The 17,899-nt window shown below is 29.8% G+C and overlaps 1 protein-coding gene across 2 annotated transcripts in view; it reads left to right on the top strand.

Annotated features, from left to right (window-relative positions):
- Positions 1-14,658, top strand: part of LRFN5 (leucine rich repeat and fibronectin type III domain containing 5) — a 241,173-nt gene extending 226,515 nt beyond the window's left edge. Inside the window, exons 4-6 of one of the 2 annotated variants that reach the window (XM_006913452.2) lie at positions 836-1,548; positions 8,249-8,292; positions 14,266-14,658. In XM_006913452.2, the coding sequence (XP_006913514.1) occupies positions 836-1,548; positions 8,249-8,292; positions 14,266-14,283 (775 nt within the window). In that variant the 3' untranslated portion in view covers positions 14,284-14,658. The remainder of the gene's footprint in view (positions 1-835; positions 1,549-8,248; positions 8,293-14,265) is intronic. The other variant, XM_025047941.1, reaches the window with a different exon arrangement.
- The last annotated feature ends 3,241 nt before the right edge of the window (positions 14,659-17,899 follow it).

Raw genomic sequence — 17,899 nt, 5'->3', positions numbered from 1 at the left:
AAAAAAAAAAAGTTTAGAGGATAAGAGGCATCTACAGAAGACATTTGTGATGTAATAAATACAGAGATGTCTATAAACTCATCAAATTTTAGAAACTGTGTTCTGAAAGTAATTTCTTCATCCCACAATGCAGAAAGGCGAGGGATTTATGTTTTCAACAGCCTTGCCCTGTTCATATTTATAGAATAATATTACTCATACATTTTCATCAAAATCATATATAGATAAAAACATACTGGGAACAAAGTGTTGAGGTTTAAAAGAGAACTGAGATCTGTAAATAAGATACTTTAATCTTAGTAATTATCTTAGTTATTAAAGATAGTTTTACTAGATGCCATTCCATAGCAGCTTATAACTGATTTGGAAAATAAATACTTCAAAATGCATTTCCACTCTGGTTTTTAACGTGATTGTCAATGTTTTCCCTTCCTTCAAATTGGCTTTTAGTCACAGAAGTGTTGTAAGTGCTAAATGGATTTGTTTAGTAGTCGGATAATGTCACAGTCATACCTTTCAAAAGCAATTTGTCATAAATGATTTTTGAGCAGTGGCTTTTATTAGGAGTTTTGCTTTGCCAAGCAATGTAATTAGTAAGCTTGTCAAAGGCATGGTGCAGGCATCATTAATATAATGCAGAATCCAACAAATAAGTTTTAGCCATTTTAACTGGGTAAACATAAACTTAGATCATTTTTCTCATATTTCATATCTGTTTTAAATGGGCTTATCTTAATGAGTACCAAAATGAAACAGAACTGAAGTCATTATGATTCTGTGTGTGTATATGTTTTGTTTTCTTTTTAATATTAACACAAATTCCATTGTCCCTCAGAATGATACCTCCTACGAGCACAACTTTTCTTGTCAATAACCTGGCTGCTGGAACTATGTATGACTTGTGTGTCTTGGCAATATATGATGATGGCATCACTTCCCTCACTGCCACAAGAGTCGTGGGTTGCATCCAGTTTACTACAGAACAGGATTACGTGCGATGCCATTTCATGCAGTCCCAGTTTTTGGGAGGCACCATGATTATTATTATTGGTGGAATAATTGTAGCATCTGTGCTGGTTTTCATCATCATTCTAATGATTCGGTATAAGGTTTGTAACAATAATGGGCAACACAAGGTGACCAAGGTCAGCAATGTCTATTCTCAAACTAATGGGGCTCAGATACAAGGCTGCAGTGTAACGCTGCCCCAGTCCATGTCCAAACAAACCGTGGGACATGAAGAGAATACCCAGTGTTGTAAAGTTGCCAATGACAATGTGATACAACCTTCAGAAATCTGTTCAAGTCAGGACTCCTCTACCACTACCTCTGCTTTGCCTCCTACCTGGACTTCAAGCACATCTATGTCCCAAAAGCAGAAAAGAAAGACAGGCGCAAAGCCATGTACCGAACCACAGAATGAAGCAGTCACAAATGTTGAGTCCCAAAACATTAACAGGAACAACTCAACTGCATTGCAGTTAGCTAGTCGACCTCCTGATTCTGTCACAGAGGGGCCCACATCTAAAAGAGCACATTCAAAGCCAAGTAAGTTTCTCACTTTGCCCGCTGAGAGACCCAGAACAAGGCACAGGTACTCCCTGAATGGAGAAATTAAGGAATACTATTGTTATATTAACTCACCAAGCACATGTGGACTATTTTTCAAAAGAAGCATGTCTATGAATGGAATGTTAATTCAGTCCAACAGTTTTGAAGGGCATAGTGGGAAAGCAGCTCTTTCAAATTCTGAGTATATATTGGAAAGCACCGTGTAATCTACTGTTTCTTTTTAATGAAAAAATTATTTTTTTTTTGAAACTCACATAGGAAATTGGCATTTGAAAATTCTGTCCTGTTTTTCTAAAATATAGCTAATAGAGCCAAGGTGTATAAACCTTCTAGGGTATAATTATGTATGTAAATTTATATATGTTTATGTATATAAATTTATGTATATAGTCATATATATATATATATATTAAAAATGGTAAGGGAAAAATGCATAACATAGCAGCACCTAGTACCTTTTCCTATTCTAGAACTAGCTTCCAGGTTCTGCAGTAGCAGATCACAAAATGAAAGTTGTCATAGGAAAAATAAAGTCTTGCATTAATAATGATATTTCCTCTAGTCTTACAAAGGATCGCCTATGGATAATTGGTATTTTTCAATGAGTAGGTTGTCTATTTTTGTTCATTGACAGTGGTGTTGTTTTTAGGCAAATATTGTAGAGAAAATTCTGTGTTGTTACATTATTTAAAATAAAATATTCAATAGCTTTACCCAGACAGTGTTAAAATAAGTACCCTTCTAAACAACATTTTTTGTTCAGGTGCCATAATGGTTCTATGATAGTTTTTATCCAGGACACAGCTTTTTAAGTGGGAGGCAGAAGAAAATACAATTGATTTTACATTTATCAAAACAATTCAGTTCAGTTTTAAGTTACAATTTTATATGCCTCTACCTGGGCATATGAAGGTATTTTCATTTATTTAATACACATTCGCTGAATGAATGTGTATTATTTTTTTGATGCAATTTAAAAAGGGAGATAAAAATACAAAACTGCCTTATCAAAGAGATGTTTATTTTTATCACCAAGTAATTTAAAAAACTTCTAATGAAGTTCTTATTACATTTATAAGTAATATGAAGTCATTGCTCATTAACCAGATAGTGGTTTTGTTTCTCCCTTCTGTGCTGTGATTTTGAATTGAATGTTTTTCTTTTAGAGTAAATGCATTTATTATTTTAACCAAAACGTGTGATAAAATTTAATTAGAAACCATTCAACTTTAAAAAAAAAAGGTTTTTAAATTTATTCAGGCAATAATATTTATTGCTGCTTGTTAATACGGGGTTCTTGGATAGTCATTGAAATCAAGGTCTACTTACAAATGTTCCCATTTACTTGTTGAAAGTCTTACAACATTATTTGCTAATTTGGTGATATTTTATTAAAGATTCATAAACAAGGGTTAACATTAAGGGTTTTTTGTTTTTGTTTTTGTTTGAGAATAAGGCTCATGTCAGAACTTTGCACAAAAATTTAGCCATAAAGTAATGAGTTTACTAACTCAGATCACTTAAAATACCATTTGAAACAAGTTGAAGAATGTCAATCATTAGTTTAATTTTCTTCTGCTTGAGGCATATATAAATTTTTTTGTTAATTTTAACTGGACTGAGGTATATCTTATCACACATGATTTAATGTGATAGCTTTCAAAAGAGGTCAAGGTTAAAGCAGTTAGAGATTGCTTTCCATGTCAGTCTAGGTGTTTCCTAAGTACCTTCTGTGCCATGCTTCCCTTTCTGCAGTTTGCCCTTCACATTTCTAAAATCTAATTAGCCTTCATGGGTCAGGTAGCTAGTTCTTAAGAGGAATAGATAAGATCACATGAGGTAGTATTTTATAAAATCAAAAGTTTTCAACACTATTTTTGTAATAATGCTCTAATTCCAACCAAACAATTTATTTTTTAACTCAAAAATTTGATACATGAATATCTTTTTTTCTTTTTTATATTGAGGTATAATTAACATATAATATTGTATTATTTTCAGGTGTATAACATAATGATTTGATATTTGTATAGACTGCCAAATGATCACCACAATAAGTCTAGTTAACATCAGTCACCATAAAGAGTTACAGAATTCCTTTTTTTAGTGATGAGTACTTCTAAAATATACTCTCTTAGCAGCTTTCTAATATACATACACTATTCTCATGCTGTACATTACATCCCCATGACTTATTTTATAACTGGAAGTTTATACCTTGTGATTCTCTTTACTCATTTTGCACCCCACCCCCTACACCCCCAATGTCTCTGACAACCACCAGTCTGTTCTCTATATCTATGAGCTTGCATTTTGTTTGTTTTGTTTTTAGATTCTACATATAAGTGAGATAATATGGTATTTTTTTATCTGTAATAATGCTTTAATCTCAACTAAACATTTTAAATCTAAATTAAATATTTATTTCTTCAAGGGGTGCTAATTGACAAAAGTATGTTAATTTTTTTCCTTCCTGGTTTTTACATTCTAGTATTTAAAAGTCATAACTATATAAAAGCTTTTGAATCTTAAAGAAATGAATCCTCAAAGAAGAAATCTCTGGCATATGAAGATTGTGATTAAGGGGGCTCTAAAACCATGCAATATAGACAACGGCTTAGCATTTTTACTCAAAGCTAATGATTAACATATTTTGTATTTTCCAATTGTCTGTATTTTTAGAAATCAATTTCCTTCTTATGTTTTTAATGAAATTTTAAATATCTTTTATTTCTCATAAATACTTGGAAATCTATAATATCTAACCTTGTGAAATTTATAGCTTGACTAAAGCAATTGAAGCTATTTAAATTTTTGTTACTTTTACAAGACTATTTTAAGGGTGTGTTAACCAAAGTTTTAAACATGTCTTCTTAGAAGTGTGTTCCTGTCTTTCAAAAGGTTTATATTTTTAGAGATCACCAAAAAATTGGCCTATCAGGAAGGCCAAAAGTTTTTTTGTTTCTGTTTGTAAGTTTATGAAAAAAAATTTGCTTAGGGCTGTTTCAGTACAAAGTAACTAAAAAATAAATCTATTGGGAGATTGGGAGTTTTAAAGGTATCTGGTATAATGTCAGAAAAGCAATAGTTACTAAGATGAATAAATGAATGGATGGATAGACAAATAAGTAAATGAATGGGGCCAAGGAAAAAGGTGCAGTAATAAGAATTTTTATTAATTAGGACAAGGAGATTTCTGGTTTAGATATTATATAACTATAAACAAGAAATTATCGGTCTCTTTTTTTTTGTCATTTGTTGCATTCATCACTTAACCAGCCATGTGTATATACATGTGATCCAAAGCATGCAATTTGCTGTTTGTTGTTGCTGTGTATAGGTTACATAAACTGTTTTTGCTTTCTTATTCATAAATAATTTTCTTGATTTTTAGCCATTATGCATTGTGGTTTCAGCTTGTTCAATATAAACAAACAAATAATATATTTACAGAGATTTACTCCGAACTTTTTTTTTTAATTATATGTGTTCCTGTGTTTTTTTTTTTTTTTTTTTGCATATGTCCCCAGTCAGTTTGAAAATGTCAAACTGTTATTAAAGCAGGTTTTTTTTTTTAATATATGTAGTATCTGAGTGTCATAAAGAGATAGTGAAGCATCTAAAGCTGCCTTAAATCCTAAATAGAAAAAAATGTTAGTTTCGATGAATATTATTTATTTTAGTTACAAATAGATTAGTAGAAGTACATTAAATATAATAATTTCAATTAGATACAATAACACTCTTCCTGTGGCCAATTAATTTTGTATTTTTTTTCCAACCATTAAATGTAGTTAATTAAGTTGAGGTGACAGAAAGCTATCTTATGCTTTCAGACGGTTGATTTTAGCTGCTTTGTAGTACAGTTTACTAAACAAGTTTTAGAATATAAGTTTTTGAAATATTGTAAGCTATCTATAAACACAGCAAGTCCACTACTGAATGATGCATACTTTCTCCAAAAGAATTTAAGAAATTTTAAAGAATTAAATGTATTCCATTTGTTTACAGGAATCTCTTTTTATCTTTTTGTGAAGTATTTTCTACTTCTCCTTGAGTAAGAACTCATAAAGTTCTTACTTCTAAACTAAATTTTAATTTATTTTATTTGCTTGTATTAATAGTGAAAGGCAATTAAATATTCATTTATGAAGTTAAAGCTAATAATAGAACAATTATCACAAAATTCACATCAATTTCCTTTTAGTTCCTAAATTTTAGTATTTTCTCCTATGTTTATTCGTAATAATAAACTGAAAAAAAAAAACATTGTTAAAATGCCAATAACTAAAAGAATTCCAAACCATAAAGCATCTTATTGTATATAAAATTGTGAAGATAAATGGGCCATTTTTCAAAGAAGTCTGCAGATATCAACCCACTTTTGTCTCTGTGTGACAGAATTCCAATTCCATTTTATAATGCTGAGAAAGCAATGTTCATTTATATTAGACAGAATGAAGACTATCCACTCACTTTTCCTTGTTCAGTCTTCTCTTGTGTCTCAAAGAGTCAAGTCTATTTGTCTTAACAGTGTATGTGGATGCTTCTGTGTGTATGTGTGTGTGAAATGTTTTGAGAAAAGAAAGGACTTGAGTAGAGATGGATTGGATAGGAAAAGGATATTTTTCTTATCTTCTTTGTTTTATGATGATAATAATAATAACAATAATAACTTACCTTATGTTTGTGGGTTAAATGTTAGTCGAGTTAAATTTATGGGTAAGAACTATTTTTTTTTAAATTTCATAGAGGAAAGAGAAATTAAAGTTAATGATGGGAATTTTATAATAGTTTCAGAGCTCTGTCTCCCAGATTACCCAGTCCTTTCTCTCCCATGCTAGATTAATACATACTGAGATTACAAATACAATTAGTTTTGTCTTTTTTGTTTGTTTTTGTTTTTGTTTTGCAACAGAAACAATCCTTTCTGAAGCAGTACAGATGATCACTTAATAGTGAAAGAATGGTAAACGTATTAATGTAATTGAGTCATCCTAAAAAATGTGGTGTTATATAAAGTGGGACATAGTGAGACATCGAAAGTAGCAGTTTGTAACTGGAAGTATATTTAAGTATGAAATTACCTAGTTAAGGTAATGTTAAAACTTTGCAATTTTTTATATTTAAAAAATTACCCAGGTCCTAATGTCTTCTGATTTGGTCAGCTATTTCAAAGTCGAAATTTAGTATTTAAAGTTATCAAAGGATAAAATATGCACACTGTACATATGTATATGTCTATATAAGTTAAAAACCTATGTAAGTAATATAGACATATTAATACATATAATTATAAAATTAAAATCATAATTTTATGTCTCACAACATGGACTATAATTAATGTAACAAAATTAAGTATAAATGTGCTGGCTATCAGAGAACTTCTCCCAGAACAACTGTACAAACTATTTATCAGATTACAATCGAATATAAACTCTCTAGTACAAATTTCTTTTTCTGAACTTCCTTATGATAACATCTCTACGACTTACCTAATTTTATCCATTCTCTTCACATAGGTGACTATTATGTCCATGAATCTTAAACAAAAACAAAACAATTATTTTCAAGTATATTCAGAGGAAAGCCATGAAGTTCCTTTCATTTTGTGTTTGGAAACTGATGTACTTACAGTCTTCTGAAGTATGAGCTAGAGAGATACTGCGATTCTGTTGCAAAATATATCCAACAAATAATTAATCTAGTAACATGAAGAGGCTTATTAAATATACCATGTTGGCTTTACCATAATGTAATTTCCTAATCCTTTTTTTCTGTATAATGCAAACATGTCTTATTATTGCTTTCAATAATCTGGAGATGTAAAGCCTAATCTTCAGAAGCCACTGTAAATTTATATGAATAATTGTGCTGGAGCTTTTATAAGAAAGTATTTTCTTATAATAATATAACACTTACCTACTGAGAAAGAAGTAAGACACTTAATTTTTTCTTACCATTGTGTCAGTATAAGTATTTGCTTTAAAAGAGGAGCAGTATAAGTATTTGCTTTAAAAGAGGACATTTTGGAAAGAAATAGAATGTGTGCTCTGCAGTCTTATATAATGATACTAAACATTTATAGCCAATTGCAACATATATATGGATATTTAAAGGCAGAGTGTTTGCACTTAGAACATTACTGTTTTATATAAGGATACATGGGTACTTAGTAAAACATGCTATTGTTTCGGGAGTTATTGAATAATGGCTTATACTGTAAATGATTATTTTTTACTCTGTGTGGTGAATATAGTGAAACTACATTTCCTGTTTTGGATTCTTTTTTTGCTGATGTATCTTTTCTTATTCATCAAATGCAATTCTGTAGTTGAAATGTTTACTTTGAGGAGGGAAAATTAAAAGAAGCCTTATTCTCTTATTAAAGTTTTACAGAAAAGGTGCATTCCATATTGATAAGTACTCATTTTAGAAAATGGAGTAATATTTTTAAAAATTCTAACTTTATAGTATTATGTATTAGAAAGTAGCCATAGAGAACTATAAAGTATTATAAAAGTCAGTTGCAATTAACCCAAGGACTGGTAAGTTTAAAAAAAAAAATCTAGATAAATCTTTAAGAAGAATCTTATCAAGTTTTCAGTAAGAAATGTTTTAGAGTCTGTTTCTTACAAAAATGAATTGTTCATAACACTGAAAATTTTATTCCCAGATGCTTTGCTGACTAATGTTGACCAGACTGTCCAGGAAACACAGGTGAGATTCTTGCTATGTATTGCATACTTCAGCACACTCTAAGCGGGTATATTCTTTTATGAATGAACTTTTAATTTTCATTTTGCTTGCTTATGTAACTTATTGAAATTTTTAATCAAAATTTAGTGTCAGTAGTAAAGACAAGTTCAGTTAAATGAATTTTCAGTTCCCAAATTTAGACATATTTCTGGTTAAGTGAACATTTTTGATTCATACTATAAGAATAAATGGAACACTAACGTGACTTTGGATTCACTCTTGGAGTTATATGTGATATAATATGGGTTTTAAAAATATTTCCTAATATGAAGACAGTAGCTCATGAAGACAGTAGAGTAATAAGAATATATTCACTCCTATCCTTGACCTTCAAATCATAATAGGAGTTAAGATGATACATTATATTTCATTGAAAGTGGAGAAGCAGAAGTGTTTCACTGTTATCTAAAATGAATGAAGCTGCTATAAAATGGAGCAAAAGACTACCCATGAAATATTCATAGCGTTCCTTTTGTCTGTAACCAGTTACTCTTCTTGGTGTCTTTTTTTTTTTTTTTTTTAAGTTTCAAATGAGTATTTGATTTCTGCATTTTAATTGGTTCAGGAAATGTGTATCCAGAGCAGAATAGCACTTTAGCAATCTGTTCAAACAGCTGGAATCATCAGCCATTTGTTTAAAGTTTGGCACAGGAAAAGTATTCTGCTTTTAAAAGTTCTAAAAAAGGCCATTGATTTATTTCTTGGTAGTAAAAATAGGGTCTTCATTTTTAACATTTTTGTATTTAAAAGATAACAATAACTTAGATAATCATTCAGGGTTTCCTCTAATGAGTGTCATTCCCAAATCAAAAAAAAAAGGTTTTTTTTATGCATCATTTCTTCGCTGAATTTAGGATTCCATTCCTATGTCACAAAAAATGAACAGATGGCTCACTGGAAACAATCAATTAGCACAGTGTCTGTCACATACTTTGTGTTCTGTTCTGTGTACTGAACTGACCTGCAGAAAGGTGCCTTGTGTTACCACCACACACCGCTTCTCTATTTCAATCTTAATCTCTCTCTCTCACTCTCACACACACACACACAGACATGCGTGCACACACACACAAACACACACATGCTTCCTCTCTTTTCACATTCTCTCCCTCTCTTTGGTTTTAAAAAGTTCATTTATCATGTAACTTTGGACATTTATCTGTCCTGAAAGAAAGGATATCTATAGGAATGTGTTACGAAGTAAATGGCTCATCTATGAGAAGTATGGTCTAGAATGATGCTAAATATTCTATCAAAATTTAGAAGCAGGAGAGTCAATCTGAATCATTTTTCAATTACCAATTAAAAGTGATTTCTCAAATATTCAGATTTCATGGGACATGTTACATATTATTGTGGTTATTTTACCACATTGTTAGAAGTCCAATTTAGAGAAAAGTAAACTCCCTCCCTATGAATTTGTGTACTACCTTAGATAGAACAGGGTTTGCCAATGTGATAATTTCATAAGATTTATAATAATGACTTTCTTTGTCCTAAAGCAATTAGTATTAATACAGAAACTTTGAAAAATATAGTTAAAAATAAATATCTAGTTAAAAATAAAAATATAAATCTGTCATAATCCAACACTCAAACACAAATACTAATAATCTGGTACACAACCTTTCCATGATTTGTCATTTGTACGTGTAGTAAATTCATGTGTATATAAGTGTCTTTTGCATTATATTTACATAGTGAATGTATATATGTGAGATATGTCACCTTTTAAAAAAACTTTAGGTTGAGTCTGTGTTTAGTTCCCTTTATAAAACAAATGACTATGTCACCAGATCATAAAAACTTCCCTTTATAGTCTGGATAATTCTTTTTTCTTTTTACAAGCATAAGCAAGAAAAATAAATCCACAGGCAAAGAATAATTTTAATAAAATTAGGTGGCAACACATCATTTACTTGTTAGCCAACTCCTTGCTACATTTCTATTATCAGATTTAAGTCACCATATGACCTCAGTATAACTATTCTTGGTTCCTGGTAAATGATTTCTGCTTGAGCAGGCCTATCATATCTACAGTGGTCAGCACAAACAGTGATGCTTCTTTGAAGAGACTGTGACCTGTGTGCTCTGAGTCTTCTCATAGCCTTTCACATGTCAACAGTACTTTACAGGGTGTTAATGAAGTGAGGAAGAGAGCAGGAAGAGATTACTTGTGTTCACAGTTTCTCCGCTCTTTTTTTTTCTTTTTTGAAGGGAATGTAACATAAAATTTATTTTAAGTTAATATTTCCTGCTGGTAATATGTCTTTTCCTCCCCAAAAGCAAAATATATTTTCTAAAAATTTGGATACTGCCCATTGCATTAAATTTAAATTAAAATGTCCCCTATGTATATAAGACAGTAAAAGTAAGCAAAACAAACAAACAAAAACAACAACAAAAAAACACATGTCTCCACATTTCTTGCATAATATGTCAAAAACGTTTCCAAGATAACATTATTAAATTGATTATACCACAGTCCCTAGTATAATATCAAGCTCTAATAAGAAGATACAGAGCAGGCAGAAAGCTTTCACCTAGTCAGTGGTTTAGGTGTTCTTTTTCATAGTCAGGTATCTGTTAAGATGATTTTTTTTTTTTCCAAGGGTGAAGAGTTAATACATTTATTTCATTTCCATTAGCCAGAATATGCCCTATGTCAATTTTCTTCCTTAAAATCCTCCCTGTATGTGTACAGAAATAGAGTGAGCTGAAAATAGTTTAATGTATCACATGTTATACTTCTATAATAAAATCATAAGATTCCAATCACACTAAGATAAATTGAGAGCAAAAGGGAAAGATATTATTTATACAATTAGTGATAATTATAAGTAAACTGGTACTTACATATAAATTAATCTTATGATTAAAGATTTTTATCCTTAAAATGAACCTGGTAAAACAAATGATATGCCATGTTTGGCGGTTAAAATAGGAACAGTTGACTGTTTTTGTATTTATACTGAAAATACCTTAAGTAAAATTTCTTATAAAATATTTGTTATATTTATACCAACAACAAAATATGTGTACATTGTGTGAGTGTTTTTAAGTATGCATGAGAAATATTACTTTTCCTGTGATTGCTTCCACTAGCTTTTAATATAATTGTTTCTTGATTTTAATAAATTTGACATTATTTTGCTTGGTATTGATCGAGGTATTTAAATTTTTAAACTATGCCATAAAATCTCTGCTACAGATACAATTACCATGAAAATCATACAGCTCTTTTAGAGAAACTACTAATATATAAATGAATAAAAAAGTAATATTGATTATAAATAAATAATAACTAGGAAAACACAGAATATATATGAAATGAGAACTAAAAAGCAAAATAAATGTGTGTATATGATCCAGATATCTCTCCAATTTTTGTTTCCAAAGGAAGAATGACCAATATAAAATATTTGGTTTTGTAGTTTTTAAAAATGATATTCCCTTCAAGTAATTGTTTTAAAAATAAAAGTGATAAAGTAAGCATATATGTAGAAAACATTTTAATTATTTTTACAATAATTAAAACACAATTTTGACATATTTACTTGAACATTTCAGAAAGTCTGGGGGGAAAAATGAACTGTAGTGTCAGCAATGACCTTTAGAAATCATTATCTTCTTTTTTAGATATCCTAAGTATATAAGATAAACAGCTTTAATAGTTCTTAATTACATTCTGAGTTAAGGGCAGTAACAGCATTTTCCCAGAATGCATTCAATATCAGGACATTTTTCCTTCTCTTAATGTTGAGGTAGATTTAATTTGTGCTTTTCTTTGTAGTGCTCTTAATAAGACTGTCACAGTGTTTTACATGATACTCTTTAACTGTTATTGAGGACCATTACCAAAATGTGCTGAACCTACCTCAAATTCATTATTTTTAGTTCTGTTAGAATTTTGGCATAGTTATTAAAGTCTATTTTGTTCTTTGTGATTTTTATGTAATTCTGTATTCCATGTTTAGATATTTATGGAATCATCATTAAGAGTTTGTCTATTTGATAAGTAAAGTAAAAAGTATCATTTTGAATATCCTACATATACAAAAGTTTTTATTCAGCTTCCTATTATGTAATCATTTCAATAATAATAGAAGCCTCAGGGCAGGCAGGTTCACATCGAAGTTCTCCAAACTGATTATCATTTCCTAATCTTCAAAATCAACAGCTTTTATGTAAACCATAATTCCACAATTTGTTAATAATATTATTACGTAATATGAAATTGAATCAAAAACTCTTTAAGATATGTCAGCTTATAGAATCATTACTTTGATATTAAAATAAATTTTGTTATTCTAGAAGAATTTATTTTAGTTTTAAAGTCAAACTAGTTCTACTATTCACTATATTCTTCTTCCTGGTATATTTAGTCTTTCCAACATTTCAACTTTCTGAAACTTGAACTTTGATATAATGTAATTATATCTTTTTTTCTATCAAAGGGGATATATTATTGGAAATATAAAAAGAAAAAAAAACTTAACTGATATTCAATCTCATCAAAATAAGCTATCTATCAATCTAATAGAGAAAAATTTAGATCTATCTCATTGTAATTTAAAGTGATTTTGTAATGGTTTTTTAAGAATATTTAAGGTAAAGTATGACAGTGCTAGCTATATTTCAGTAGTTTCCAGAATAATTATTTTTCACAAATAAGACACATATCTATTATCTATTAACGATCCTCAAACATTGTGTAAATCCTTTATTCAGTAATGATAAAAAGTTAATTTGTGCCCAAAATAACTTCACTTATTGAAATTATCAAATATTTTGAAATATTTTCTTAAATAAAATGTCTCTACAGTATTTTGCCTAACTTTATCACATAATAACCTAAATAATCATAATGTACTTTAATAATTTTATAACCAAGTTATCCAAATATGTTCTACATCAGCATTTTGATATTGAATATTCAGTAGATAACTAAGAATCTGTATTTCACGATTCATTTGTGCTTTGCATTTTATATCCCCAAGTTCTAAACCTCTAGTTACTTTTGAATGAGGAGAAAAATTACTTCTATTTTATATGTATAAAAACTTTTATATGTATAAAAACTGTATATTTCTCAAAAATTCTTTTCCATCTTCATTAAGGATAGATTTTACAGACATATCTTAAATTCAGTACTAAATGCTAAGTACCGAGAACCCATGTTAGAAGAAAACTATTTTTATAATTTACTATTTGTATTATTTTCTTAGAGAAGTATCTATTGTATGTGATACATTTAACATATTAAAATATTTTAAAATGTTTTCTATGTTATTTCTTTTAAAATCATTTTAACTATGGAATGCCTTTCTTGTGAGTTATTGCCATTTTTTACATTTATTGTACTTGTTCTGTGGGCGAAGAACTAATTATTGAAGATGAATAATTTTCTTCATTATCATTAAGTGTATAATTAAATTTTATATAATTTTAATATGATACAAAACTCCCAGCAGGATATGTAAAAAAGTAGCAATCACTTAGGCTTTAGTTGTGGTGAACAAATTTAATATGTTCGTATTTTTAAAACCAGTATGAATATTTTTTAAAACTTAAATGTCATACATTACTGAATAAAATCATTATATTTTTTATCTTGAGAATATTAATGTGGAACACCAAAGCAAGAGAAAATGCCATTTCACATTTGGCTTTCACTTGCAAAACTATTTAGGCTTAGTACATTTAGATTTTTTTAAAAAATAAAATCCTTTTATATATCTACCAATTTTAAATTACGAAGCAACATTTTAAGTGCTAAGGTGCATGTCTAGGTTGTTGTGCCTTGTGTTTTATAGCAAGAAGCTCCTGCCTGAGTGCTTACAGTTCAGTAACTTCTAGATTTCTAGCACAATGATCTTATTAGCTATGTCTTTCTTTCTTTCTTTTTTTCTTTCTTTTTCCCTTTCATTTCAGAGGCTGGAGTTAATCTGAAGAGCATCACTTCTCTCTCTTGAAAAAAATTTGCAATTGATATTTTACTGGATAAAATTTAAAAAATGTTTCAATTCATGAAGGCTAATTGTTGAACTGGTATCCTAGGAGAAATTGTCCACAGGAGCCGAAGCAGAAGTCTGTGATGCCGCTGGAACTGGCTCCATCAGATCATGGTTCCATCTCCTTTTAAAACCAAATTGTTTTTTTCTTCTCGCCCACAAGTTTATTTTTTTTTTTTAAAGAAAGAAAGAAAAAAGCCTACATTGGCATCGAGTTCTGTATCAATCCATGTTACATTGCCATCCATGATTTAAAACTGTAGAATCTTGAATAATCTATATCACTTTAACAAATAAATGTTTTATTATGACAGAATTTGCACATTGCCTGATTTGTGGAAATAGCAAATGTTTCAAGTATGAATGGTGAACTGATATTTCCAAGAACTAATAATACTATTTTACATTTATTTAGTGCAAAACCCTTAAAGGATTACAAATTGCTTTATAATGTTGGAACTATTTCTTCCATGACTGAGGTGCATCCAATTCTATGGGAAAGCAGAACAGCTGTTTAAACAGCATTACAGAAACTTTATACCTCAGTATAAGACAGACAGTGATGAGGGATCTCTTTTCCTAGCGGAACTTCAAAAAGCATCAAGGTAGGCATATTGTAATTAATACAAATTTATTTATTGCTTTTTTTGGAGAGCCAAGGCAGTGATGTTTTAATAATTTTAGGCCTTATGTTTCTTTATAAGTGTCCATTTCTCCAATTTTGCACAATTCCAGGGTAAATAAAGAACATACATCTGATTTAACACCAGCATAAATAGGAATAATATATCTTTGATAGCTAATGTTAATATGGTCATATTTAAGCAGTATCTAAGCCTAGACTTTAATAGCTCATCCTGGAGTCAAGCAGGCCTTAGCTCAAATTCTAGAGCTGAGTGAATTTAACCATTTACTCCCTCTATGCTTCCATAGTCTTACAGGAGAAACACATTGTAAAATTTGAAAATGCATACAAACTAATCACTGCACTTGGTGTGAACAGTAAATTCAATTAGAAATATTATTAATATCATTGTTATTAACAGTTGAAGTAAGATTCTCTAAAGCATTAGAGTTTTTATTTCTGTTCCTTGACAATTCTGGTAGTTATTAATTATTAGAAGTAATATATAGTTTAAAATTTTCTTAAATTAGTTAAAAGTGAAAAAGCCAGAAAACTGTTTGTCTTTTAAGAAATTTAGATTAATCTGTTAACCATTTCATGTCTCTCAGACTATTATAAATATCTAATCATCCATAGAGAGGTTTCAGAATGCCAGCCATTAGATGGCACTTGGAAACTGCTCAGGAAATACACTAGATAACAATTTAAACATATGAACACACACGCACACTCACACTCAACACTCATGTACTCTCAGATCCATTCAATCTATGATTGAAATAGAAGTAACAGGTTTGAGTTGAAATGTTGTAGCTAATTTGCGACTTTGGGTAACTGGCTTCATTCTATTTCTTGATAACCCTAATGCCTGGAGCAATCCTGTTTACATATGTGTAAGTGTGTACGTGCATAGATAAATGTTTATGGTGACAAAAAGGGGACAAATTGAACAATATTTCATGTAAGTGAGATCATTAAATATTTGTCTTTTTATATCTGGCTTATTCAACTAATCATAATGTTTCCAAGTTTCATCCATATTGAAGCATGTTATCAGAATTTTATTACTTTCTATGGCTAAATAATGTTCCATTGCATATATATGGCACATTTTGTTTATCTATTCATTTTTTGATGGACACTTGTGTTGTTTCCACCTTTTGGGCACAGTGAATAATGCTAAAATGAACATTGATATATACGTATATATATTTGTTTCAGTTTTCTATCCTTTTGGCTATAGACCTAGGAGTTGGAATTGCTCGATCAGAGGGTAATTTTATGTTGAGTTTTTCGAGGAACTGCCAAACTGTTTTCCACTGTGGCTATATCATTTACATTCACTCCAGCAATGTGCATGTTTGCAAAGGTTCCAATTTTTCGCCATTTGTAATTTTCAATTTTTTAATAGTCATTCTAGGACATGTGAATTATCTCATTGTGGTATAGATTTGCAGTTTCTTGGTCACTAATGGTATTGATCTTTTCATATACTTATTGGCTATTTGTATATCTTTTTTAGAGAAATGTTAACTCAAGTCCTTTGGCCATTTTTAAATTAGATTGTTTTTTGTTTTTGAGTTGAAGATATTTTATATATATTCTAGATATCAAATACTTTTCAGATATATCATTTGCAAATATTTTCTCCCATTCCGTAGATTCTCTTTTCACTTTCTTTTCACTTTATTTACTTCAACAAACAAAAATGTTTTATTTTTATGAAGTCTATATATTTTTATATTATTTGTGCTTTTGGCATCGTATCTAAGAATTTATTGCCCGATTCAAGGTCATCAAGGTTTACTCCTATGTTTTCCCTTAAGAGTTTTGTGGTTTCAGCTCTTATATTTAAGTGATTGATCCATTTCAAGTAAATTTTTGTATACAACTTGAGGTAAAGGTCCAAATTTATTCTTTTAAATGTGAAAACCCGGTGTCCCCAGCACTGTCTGTTTAAAACTATTCTTTTCCTATTGAATGGACTTGACAGGCTATCAAAATAACAGTTGACTATAGATATATGGGTTTATTTCCAGACAGTATAATCTATTCCATTGGTCTATATGCTTGTTTTTATGTAAATACCACAATGTTTTGATTACTGTAGCTTTGTAAGTTTTGAAACCAGTAAGTATGAGTCCTCCAATTTTGTTCTGGTTATTCAAGACAGTTTAGCTAATCTGAGCCCCTTCCAGTTGCATATGATTTTGAGGGCTGGCTTTTCGTTTCTGCAAAACAGGATTTGGAATTTTGATAAAGATTGCATTGAACCTGTAGGTCACATTGGATGGTATTGACATTGCAATAGTATTAAGTCTATCATGAATGTGGGATGTTTCCACTTACTTGCATCTTCAAATTTCTTTGAACAATGTTCTATTGTTTTCAGTGTACAAATCTTTTCTCCTTGGATAAATTTATTCCTAGGTATTTTATTCCAGTAGATATTCTTGTAGTGGAATTGCTTTCTTAATTTCCTTTATGAATTCTTTATTGCAGGTATTAAAAAAAAAATCTGATTTCTGGGTGTTAACCCTGTACCCTGCAACTTGGCTGAATTTGTGTAGCTCTAATAGCTTTCTTATGAATTCTTTAATAAGAGTTCTACATATAGAATTATGCCATCTGTGAATAAAGAGAATTTACTTCTTCCTTTCATATATGGATGCTTTTAAAATTTCCTTTTCTTGAGTGATTGCTCTGACTATATTGAATGGCAGTGGTGAAAATGGGCATTCTTGTCTTGTTTTTGATCTTAGAGAAAAGTTTTCAATCTTTCAAGATGACAGATTTTTTTTTTTAAACTGGCCTTTATCTTGTTGAGAAAGTTCCCTTTTTTTTCTAGTTTTCTATAATTCTTTTTGTTTCTATTCATTATTGGAAGTGGTTTCTTGAAGTCTCCAACAATTTTGTAGAACTATTTCTG

This window comes from Pteropus alecto, unplaced genomic scaffold, assembly GCF_000325575.1.
Source record: "Pteropus alecto unplaced genomic scaffold, ASM32557v1 scaffold104, whole genome shotgun sequence".
NCBI lineage: Eukaryota > Metazoa > Chordata > Mammalia > Chiroptera > Pteropodidae > Pteropus > Pteropus alecto.
Note: the sequence above shows the minus strand (reverse complement) of the source record. Positions and strands in the feature narration are given on the sequence as shown.